The sequence below is a fragment of the Coptis chinensis genome, chromosome 8 (genome assembly GCF_015680905.1).
Source record: "Coptis chinensis isolate HL-2020 chromosome 8, ASM1568090v1, whole genome shotgun sequence".
Classification (NCBI taxonomy): Eukaryota; Viridiplantae; Streptophyta; class Magnoliopsida; order Ranunculales; family Ranunculaceae; genus Coptis; species Coptis chinensis.
In genome coordinates, this window is record NC_141463.1 from 32,266,380 (window position 1) to 32,277,640 (window position 11,261).

General features: G+C 37.2%; 1 protein-coding gene across 4 annotated transcripts; it reads right to left on the reverse strand.

Annotated features, from left to right (window-relative positions):
- Positions 1–1,465: 1,465 nt before the first annotated feature.
- LOC147481113 (uncharacterized) lies at positions 1,466–10,636 on the reverse strand. Of its 4 annotated transcripts, none has more exons than XR_015204874.1 (5): positions 10,482–10,636; positions 9,910–10,263; positions 7,870–9,826; positions 2,090–2,327; positions 1,466–1,948 (listed from the first exon to the last, which is right to left on the reverse strand). XR_015204874.1 is itself a non-coding variant. In XM_086577840.1 (4 exons), the coding sequence occupies exons 2-3, from the start codon at positions 10,254–10,256 to the stop codon at positions 7,885–7,887; spliced, it is 2,289 nt and encodes a 762-aa protein (XP_086433966.1). In that variant the 5' UTR covers positions 10,257–10,263; positions 10,482–10,636; the 3' UTR covers positions 1,466–1,948; positions 7,870–7,884. The 4 variants fall into 4 exon arrangements, 1 of the variants encoding a protein (XP_086433966.1); XR_015204876.1 differs by having other exon boundaries at positions 2,061–2,327; XR_015204875.1 differs by having other exon boundaries at positions 2,047–2,327.
- Positions 10,637–11,261: the final 625 nt, after the last annotated feature.

Sequence of the window (11,261 nt, forward strand, 5' to 3'; positions counted from 1 at the left end):
TACATCTACTTCAATTTTATAAGTCTTATAACTGAAAAATGACTCAAACACCCCGTCCATATACCCCTAAAATTTCATTTATCTCTTTCTTCCATTTTCATTATCTTATTTTCCAAATAACTCCATTACCCTAACCACCACGACTCACCACCACCACCACCACCCACCACCAACCGCCACCACCACCACCATCACCACCACCACTACCATCGAACTATTAAGACTATCACCACCACCTTGGCTTTATTAAAACCACCACCACCACCACTACCACCGCATTATTAAGACCAATATCATCACCTCCACTATCACCACCACCGTACTATTAAAACTATCACCACCACCACCACCGTACTATTAAGACATCCACTACTTCTACTCCCACCACCATCACCATGCTATTAAAACCAATATCATCACCTCTACTACCACCACCACCGTGCTATTAAGACCACTACCACTACCACCGCCAATTAAGGTAGTTTCCTAAAATTGATATTTTAATTATCAAAATTGATTTGAAACCGAAAATCAAACTATACGTTTATTTCAAATTAATATATTCAAGTTAAATGTGATGTAAAATAGGGTTATATTTGTCAAATAACCATCTATAAGATGTCATGTATTTGTTTTTTCTATTTTTACAAGTGCTTATAAGAGGAACTTAAAATTAAAAACAAACCACTTTATAAGAGCATCTTATAAGACCCTCTTATAACTTAACCCAAAAAAAACAAATAGCCCCTAAGCTTACCACTTCCTACAAGCGTCTGTAATATTGAAAAATAATTCTTATCATCCAAGTTAGAGTTCCTTACATCAACCACGACTTGTAATGTGTTACAACCTGTAATCTAACACAATTATTATCAAACATATCACACGTGCACAATTAGAGTGAATTTAGCATACTTAACAATCCATTAATGCTAAACATGTAGGAAGGGCGCGGGAATAACAACGTTTGCTGTTAAAGTACTAGGTGCTACCACTCAAGCAAATCACAACGTTCTTTCTTTAAAAAGGTTACCAATAATTTCAAAGCGCTTCTTCTCCTCCTCTACCATGGCAACTATCATCATCATCATGCATACCGAGTTGGGTTTATTCGGTTTGATGTCCCACATGGACCCTCAATCCCGATCTAGATGGTGTTTAAGTTGTTTACCTATCCCAAGGTGCACCCCTTGTCAGAAACTTGAGTTAGATAGTGGAGCTTAGAGACAAACAAACACAATTGCATCTTATTACATCAAGACATCGCTGAAAGAAGCCAGAGATCGAAGGTGTGACTGCTATGCTAGTGGACAGATAAAAGTTACTTAATATGAACAAATTTTTCTTCAAGATGCAATTGCAACATACACCATGTATTTGAATAGCTGGAATTCCACTGTTCAGTTGTTCGCAATTTCAGAAAAACTGGAAAATGCAGATGACGAGGAAAGTTGACATTCGGGTCTGATCTACAACATTGGGAAATGATTCCCTCCTTTTGTAGTTTTTCAGTTAAATGACTCGAGGTCACTAGATTACAAAACGCTAAGGATACAAAATAAACAATGCCTACAGATTGAAACTAACACGCTGCTACTATTTTGAAGTCACAGGATTACAAACTTACAAGGTGACATCAAGGACAGTACATACCTATACAATGAAGTGTATCCACATAATTTTATAAGTGTGATCTCTGAGGAAATTCAAATTAGGACCCGCCTGGTTTTTTCAAGTGTATCATAAAATTAAATATCAGTCACTGACTTGGCCGTTAATAATCAAATGTTCTAAATTACACGTAGATAGGCTGCAACACTGCCAATCCACCCCCAAACCCACAATCGCGAAAAGAAAGGCCAAAAAAAAAACGCATAGTGTGTCAATAATATCAACATCTTTCTTCTGCTGCTAGACTGCTACTGGCACATATCTTTTTCCGTATAACCTGCACAAGCATCAAAGTTCGTTATAGATCATATTTGCTTTATCCATCCTGATTACAATACTGACTACCACAAACAACAAAAATTGTAGTTGGTTTACCCCACAGGTCAAACCTCAAGAAACTTCCCAAACAAAAACGTACAATGGCTTAACAAGTGCTTCATATTGAAGCTCAAAAACTGCCCAGATACACAAACTGCAGAGAATCAACTGTGAAGTTTCATAGGAGGTGGAAAAAATGTCCAAAGCTTAAGTTACCCATGGCTTGCCTCTTTGGTCCAGTCTAGACAAAGGCAAGACATTGGGATAACCCTTCGGATAGTAACTCATTCCCGTAGGACTGCACTACCTTGTGGAGTAGTTAGAACTCCAACGGGGACCTAAAATAAAGTTCAAAACAATAGTAAGTAGAAAATCAAGGTTCATTTACACTAATTTACAGTATATGCGGAGGGAGCCATGTCAGCATTGAAACGATTATGGTAGACTACTTCGAAGTCATAATCATGATGTCAGTTTATGCTACTATGGATGGGTGGACTAAGTTAGATTATCTTTCAACAATTGAAAGGTAAAAAAATGGAATTAAGAAGTTGTTTACTTATGAAAACTACCAAGGACAAAGTTGCTGCTCCAGACTCCTTGAGATATCCCAGCAATAACAGGGCTTGAAAAAGAACCATGATTTTGTAGCAATATTATTGACGCTATAAAGGAACTACTTTCCATTTTGAATGCATTACATTTAGTCATGTAGAGAACCTAATAGGGCATCTGATGTTTCAGCTTCAATATATATTTCTTCTAATGGTTATTGTAGATTCCCTGTTCCTCAATTCCTGCTATAAGTGAGCAGCTAATGAACATTGTAAGGCAGGACTTAAACGAGAAAATTTACATAAGGATTTGATTTAAAGCAGTTTGGGATCTTCCTAAACCCAAGGGAAGGGAACAGTCGAATATGAGTTCTGTTGATGATAGAATTCTTAATTCGGGATTGGTACATTTCCATTATTTATGCATCAAGATTATGAAAAAGCGTCTTCACTTGGTGTTCGGTTTTGGGTAGAATTTTAACCATTGACAATCTTCGGAAAAAGAAAATGATTATTGTTAAGGGTTAATGAGTATTACCACCCCACCCCCACACACTAGATAAGGATCCCCCCTCACTAGATGGGAAATTAGGGTCTCCCTCCAAATACACACAACACACAAAAAAACTTGACTTTTTTTGTGTGTTGTGTGTATTTGGAGGGAGACCTAATTTCCCATCTAGTGAGGGGGGGGGGGGTGGGGGTGGGGTGTAATACTCGTTAACCCTATTGTTAATTTCTGCCTTTTTTTATATGATTCAGGAGAATCCGTTGCTCACACTCTTATCCTTCGCCCTTTTGTCTTATGCCATTTGGAACTATTTTCTTCAATCTGGGTCTATCTCTTGGGTGTGTCCTCGGTTTGTTTGTGATCTTTTGATGATGTGGTCTAGTCTATGGTCCCCCACCCGCACTAAGAGGAAGTTGTGGAGTATCATTCCCTTTGTGATACTATGGGGTATATGATTGGAAAGAAACCGGAGACATTTCGAGGATAGAAGCCTTGACGTTGCACATTTGATTCTTCACATCAAAGGATTGCTTTTCCTTTGGTGTAAGCGGTGGAAGGAGTTCTAGGAGATACCATTCGGGTCCTCTGCATTTTCTTGGGAGGATATCATCCGAGATGTTTAACCACTGTTGTATCTTTGCTTTTCCTTCTTGTTGTCTTTTGTTTTTCGGTTCTTAGTAGGATATCTCATCCTATATTATATTTATCGTTTCTATATAGTTTATATATATATATTGATCGTTTACCTCTTCAAAAAAAAAAAGTGTAACTCAAGATAACTAGTTAATATCACGTGAAACTTTGCATCTTGGAGCAGAAAAAATAAAACATTCTGTTTCGACCTAAGTGAACTTTTATAATATGGCTGACACACGCAAGAAAAGGAAGTTAGAAAGATAAGGCATCGAGAAAGATTTCAAATTGAAATCAATACTTCGGTAGGTGAGGAGCTAGAGGTGCTGGCAGGTTTTGAAGTCGAGCTAGCAACCTAACAACCCTTACAGGGTTTACCAACCAAAGCTTATGGCATACGCTTTGATAGAAATATTACAGTGCCTATGCTAACTGTACGTATCCACTAAAATTGGTCCAGTTTCATACCCTGCCACTGTTTTTGAGATCACAAGAAAGTCAGTGATATATGAGAATAAAGGTTCTACTGCTTCTTGTAAGCAGCAAAAGCTAACTTAAATGCGAGAACCTTTCAATAACAGTGGCGATATTGTTTGAACCAGCTTTCAGTCATTGGTGTAATTAAGACCTACTGTGTCTTTTATTTCTTTTCTTAGCTTGAGCCTTGAGGTATGTGAGCTTAGTAAGCATCAATAGCTATTCTAGAATCACCGAGTGAGAAACGACCATTTCTGTTAAGACAATCCACTGTGCAGAAGTCAAATAAAATACTTTTTTTTTTCTCGGTGAAGTGAAATTTCATTAATAAAGAGGAAGTACGCTGATAAGGCCTACATTATAGGGGGGAATAAGAACAAAAGCAAACAAGAAATGCACCATCACCCCATGTCTAACTGTCTAAGAACATAAGACTAACCCACCCAGCTACAAAAGACTCAAAGAAACATCCTCTAAACTCTTTGAAGGTTTTACACCACCGAAGCAACAAAGCTTTTATCGAGAAAATGGTCTTCTTAAGCGAAGCTGAGATCTTCAAAGTGACGACAGATTCGCTCCAGCCAATGCCCCACACACTCGAAAATCAACTAAAATACCTAGTTTACTTTATAGTTGGTACATTTATCGTTCTTTCTTTTTTTTAATCCATAAAAGTTAAATTTCATTCCCAATAATAATAAGAGTGTTACAAACAAGATAGCTAGCCCTTAGCCCTTAGCGAGAAATTAAGAGTAGCTAACTACTTCCCCACAAGACTCCCAAAAGTAAAATTACAACACTAGTGTATCCCAATTACAAATAAAATCAAGAAATCTCAACTCCTTAAAGATGGACACATTCCTTGACCAATTATACAATAGCTCCCTAATATCCACCAACATCTTGTGCATATCCTTTTCCTTGTTCTCAAATACTCTTCAATTGCGTTCCAACCAAATCCCCCACACTAGCCTTGGGAATGTGTTCCGCTAGCCACTTGGCTCTCAAAGAAATATCCACCGCGAATATGTCGCCATCAAGAGCCTCTCTAATATCACTCGGACGCCTCCATGGTTTATTAAACGGAGAGAAGAGCAATTCCCAAAGTCACTTAGCCAACAGACAAAGAATAAATAAGTGGTCCACATCCTCTTCAACCCCCTTATAAAGAGAGCATACATTTTCAATATCCATACCTCTTTTATTTAGTTTGTTAATGGTTTGAATGCACCTAAGATATGCCATCCACGAAAAGAAGGCTACTCGAAACGGGATAGAATTCACCTGCATCTTCTTATGCGGAAAGTTGGCAATGATTTCATTCTCCTCTAGCTCCTCTTGCACCTTTTTCTTAGCAAGCGAACCATAAATCAATTTCACCGAGAACACTTTACTCTTGTCCCACTTCCAATTTCTCCCATCCACCTCCCCAAAGTCCTCTCCATCTTGATAGATGACCGCCAACAACTCGGCAAAGATTTCTAGTTCCCAATCATTAAGGTTCTTTCTCAAAACCACAATCCAAACTATCCCACCCACTCCTCATCTTTCATTTGCAAGCAAAGTTCCTTAAAGAACTCAAAAAGAAAATCCCTAGACAACAATCTCTCTTTTCATCACGTCGAGGCGTTTTTCAATTGCCCTTTTTCACTGATACGTAATATAGTAATATACCCCTTGGGGAACAATTCACAAGCTAAAAAAAGGTTGGGCAAATATGTAATATACATTGTTTCATTTCATAGTGGGGTCCACACAACTATTTACTTTTATAGTTGAGGATAAATCTGTATTTGTCTTATATTTATTAAATAAGATGCACTTGACAAGACATCTATGGTAGTAACTAATTACTTCAGACGAGAAGGTCATTTGAAGTTTTCCATAATATAGTGTCTTCAGCTAGGCTAAAGCTTTAATCAGTGGAAAACTAGGAATGCACCGAAGCTTTTGTCAATATGTCTTCTTTTTCTTGGTAACTAATCAATCTTTGTCTTCAGCTAAGCCTCAATTAGTGCAATTTAGATTGCCCCTCATATTTAAATGGGCTATTTAGACAATGGAAATAACTTCTTACTAATTTTTCTTGGTATTTATAAGAAACATAATTAGTTCTTTTAAATCTTTATTTACTTTAGTATATTGTCTTAATAAGAATAGGAATAAAAATACACGCATAACATGCGATGTGTGCACAAAGGGAGGTACAGATAAGGTACAAAAGTCACTTGAGGAAGAACTGAGAGACATCTCAGATTCTCAGCTACATCCATAACTTTTCAGTTTTCAACTTAAAATGGCTTCAAGTCCTTCAAATTGAAATCAAAACATTTCCCTAATCGCTAGCAACTTGCCTCATATTTGTAGTCATTCTAATACTCCCAATAATATTCATTTATTGTCAAATAACCCAAGTGATCCATTTTGTTTTTTCCCACTTATGTAGTGGTCACAAGTTTACAGAATGAACGTCTTTTTAATAATGAAACTAGCTTTGGCTTGTATATATAGGGAAGTCACTAGCATTTTAGGGCACGTTAGCGAAGTAAAACACTACTAATGTCCCCATTGTCATAGAAGAAATGCAAAGAAGAAGAAGAAAAAACACCATCCCAGATTAGAAGAAAAAAAAAAAATCATGTAGTACTAACCTTTATTTGCTCCACGCATTATCATGTCTCTCTTAGAATGGTTTTTAATTTAATTAGACTAGCAACACATGAATGAATTGAAGTTTAAGTTTAAAAATTAAAGATTGATATATATAAATGGGGAGTGATAGAGCCACTCCCAAAACATACAAAGCCATATCTCACCCTACCAGTTAAATTAAGAGATGATATTTTGTAGATATGATCTCCCCACCATGAATAATATGCCCTTAAAATTTTGGCTCATTCAATGTCTAACCTAATCAAATGTTATTATGAAATCATAAAATTTTGGACCATTAGATAAACGTTCAACGACACACATTAACGTACCAAAGCAAATTACAACTCGAAATAGCATTCCGATTTAGCCTACCCAACGTACCCACCCCAAATCGCGTACCCCGTAACACAACCACCAGTGTTTTTGGTAACAATGGTATGGACATATATCTTCCAAGATCTCTTTAAATAAAACTGGCTGCTGATTATCATGCTGCTCCAGTAGACAGCTGGTTTCATTTAAAGCATTGAGATTGTCTAGTAACCAATTTTAACCTCACCATTCAAAAAGGATTCTGAAGGACACACACCATTTCCTAAACCTTGATAATGTTTGTGTGCACTTTTAGTTTAACACTAAAAAAATAATAATAATAAAAATAAAATAAAATAAAATAAAAACTGTCAGTCTAATGATTATTTTGTTGAGCCTTTCAAGAGTCACCATTTAGTTAAAATTGAATGCGAATACCAACCATAATACTAAGGACGAAACCCAACATGAACGTATGCATAAACAAATCATAATCAAAGAACGAAAAGTTAACTATGAGCCTACAAATAGATTTTGAAATGCGGACAACAGTAAAAATTTTGTTAGGGTGTTAAGAAGAATCCTAAGGAAAGCTAGTTATATGGCATGGAAAATAATTTACCAACATGTCTGTTGCAAGCAGAGAGAAAAAACCAGCACCAATATTTTAGAAACTGGCATGTGCATGCAACTATGCAAAGGTACTAGCTATATAGGCAGGTCAATAGAGCTACATACCTACAAGGTCTAACATCATTTAACAGCTTCTTTGCATGTTAATTTCTTCTGCCCAGTACCCTTGCTCTTAACACGCTGCCGTTTCCTTTTCTCTGACCCTAGTGCTGCATTTCGATTACGCTTTGATTTTCCTGGTGGACGACGAGTTGGAGGAGGCTTAACTATAACTGTTCCCTGAGAAGAGTCTTTCTGAATGGTCCTGTTCACATCTGGAACTGGGTTTATTGTCTTTGAATATGTCAGTCTGTAACTCTCAGTTGTGAAGTATCTGGAACAGTAATCATAGGGGTTTCTGCCAATGCAGTTAAATATGGCAATAGCGTGGCAGCATGGTAAACCAGTTAACTGCCACCCTTTGCAACTGCAGATGCACTGGTCTATATCGACCGTCTCAATGGAATTGCCACGAACATCAAAGATGTTGTCCGTACCAGGTATATATGATGCTTCAAGGGCCTGTGCCTTTAAAATCTCCTTATTTAGTTTTTCCTCCATTGAAGGAGTTAGTCTTGTCAACCACTGACTAGAATCCACACCACGTTTATAAATCAACTCCATCATCTTATCCCGTAAGGTATAAACTAATTGTGTTATTGGTAACTCGTATGCCTCTGAAACCCCACTATAGAACATTTCTCCAAAGTTGGATGTCGTGTGATTATACCTTGCACCGCCAAATAACGCATTTGCCCAATGTTCAGGCTTACTATGCACTGTCCACTCGTAAGCTTCGGGAGAAATGCCCCTGATGCTTTCGAGGCTCCTTTCAAACTCCTCCTCTCTGGGTGCATAAGCAGCAGAATAAAAATCCCCAACTAACATACGTTTCACCTCCTGAGAAAACTGTGTCGGTAGATCTCTCCTAAAGCTCTCTGAAAGGTACCTCAGACAATAAGCATGGAAACCATTTTCAAATACCTGAGATATTGATTCTCTCAAGCCCTTGTCGACATCTGCCACAAATGTTATGGGTTGAGAAGTTGAAACTGCAGTTTTCAGTTCCATTAAAAACCAATGCCAGTTATCGACAGTCTCCGAATCTACAACAGCAAAGGCAACTGGAAAAACACCATCATCCCCATCAACTGCTGTCGCAGCTAATAAAGTCGCCTGATATTTAGACTTTAGAGATATGCTATCAAGGAAAAGGAGGGGACGACAACCTAGCTCGAAGCCGTGCAAGGAGGCATGGAATGAAATAAAAAGACGATGAAAGGTTGAGTCATCTTTAGTGGTGAAGTCAGCAAAACTACCCGGATTAGTCTCCAATATCTTCTCACATAAAAAGGGTAACTGACTCAATGACTCTTCATACGTACCACGGAGCTGCTCCCTTGCAATTTCTTTTCCCCGCCATGCTTGATAATAACTCAGCTCAATTCCATACTCTTGTTTTATGTCCACAACCATATCCTTTGGTTTGTAATTAGGAGAACTGCGCAACTTCTCTTTTATGACACCAGCCAACCAGTTTGTTGTTGCATGAGATGCACTTGTCACGACACCACCGTCACAAGTATGGGTTGAGTTCATTCTCTTAATACAGAAAAATTGGGTAGTCAACAACCTTGATGCGTGTATTCGCCAAGGGCAATTTTCTGATTTGCAATTGACAGTTACACGTTGACTATCATTCTTCTTAAATTTATACGCAAATTTATGCGCAATTGCATACCTACGCAACGCTTCACGAAATTCATTTGCACTACGAAACCGTTGACGTACTCCAGTAATAGCATTCTCCCATGAACTCGGATGATCATAATCCTTGACCACACAGGAAACAAGATGTTCAAGAACTGGTGGTGCACTATCAACTGGTACGTCACTAGGAGCATCACCAGTAGGAGTATCAACAATACCCTCGTTTTGGGTATGAACGCCATTTTCATTCCCGGCATTACTAGGAATAACATCAGGTGGAACAGCTGCTTCTGATAAAGTCGTTCGACTAGACCTACACAATCAATTAACTCCATTAGTTATCATTTCAAGGAAATACAAACTAAAAATATCAATCTGTAAGTAAACTGAAAGTACCTACTAGCGGGCATGTTGGAGTGTTCATGACCAACAATTCCTTCCATTGTAACAAAAACATCCACCATAACTGAATCCCGATTAAAATCAATCATACGCTTCAACTCTCTATCATTAGAAATAGTAATAAGTGTCTTCCTATTTCCAGGCAGAAAGTACTTAATAGACATCAAACCCGATCCAGAATTACGCAAATCAGCAATCTCAGACTTCAAATCTTCAAAAACAGTTCCATGATCAATATCAATTGCATGTGCTTCCCCTCCTTTATAAGATAATGTACCATCCTTATTAGTCTCAAATTCACCACCAAATTGACATATTGCAATCACTTTCTTCCCTTCCATAGTATAACTGGGCATAAAACAAAACACCACTCTTTCCCTTAAGTCCATTACATTCAAAATTAGACATTTCCACAACTATAACACATTTCCATGATTAAAAATTTCTCATTTTTGAAGCAATATAATTCATTACTATTTAACACACGCCCAATGCTAATTATCATGTACTCAATCTAAACAAGGCAAAACAAAAATAACCAAAACAATTGAAATGATTTTACTTACAGAAAGCAGCCAATGGAAAGATTTTTCTTGTTTTTAGGGTTCAACAGTTGATCAATTTTGCATGAAAGAGAGAAATGAGAGTCATCATGTTCAACCAAATGTTTCCATACATAATTAAGTCACAGTTTTTCACGATATATCGAACGATTTCTGATTAGAATGCTGGTATTTCTCGGTGAAATATCGGTAAATGTTAGTTTATTCGAAAATTGAAAAATACGACTTAGATTAGATTTTGATTGGGGCGATCTTGGTCATTTCGAGCATACTCCAAGTACCAGCCTTAATTCATATATTCGGTCATTCCAAATTTCTCATACGAGATCTATATATATATCCATACCCAATAGCTTTATAATCTTGTTTGTGTGGAACATCATTACATCAAAGTTGAGACTTAGCCTATCTCTAGTTTAGCCATTCTTCCTTAATGACTTTGAAATTATCAAACAACTTAAAAAATATTTACAAAATAGCCCTTTTATTCTTAACCTACATTTTTTCTAATCCTACCATCAAAATTAGAATTATAATGACTTACACTCTTCCAACTAGTGCGTAGCACAGTCTGCATACTTGTGTATCGTTATTGGCACTCTATCATACCCTGAGAAGGTACAAGCTCAAAAAATATATTATTTTCGAAAAGGAAGAAAAGAACAAAGGCAAAATTAGTTCTAGAATCACCTTCCAAGTCATTTTCCTAAATCATTTATGAAAAGACAGCATTTGCATTTTCTTATAGTGATTAGTGAGTGAGTGAGTCCCCCTTGCAAGTTG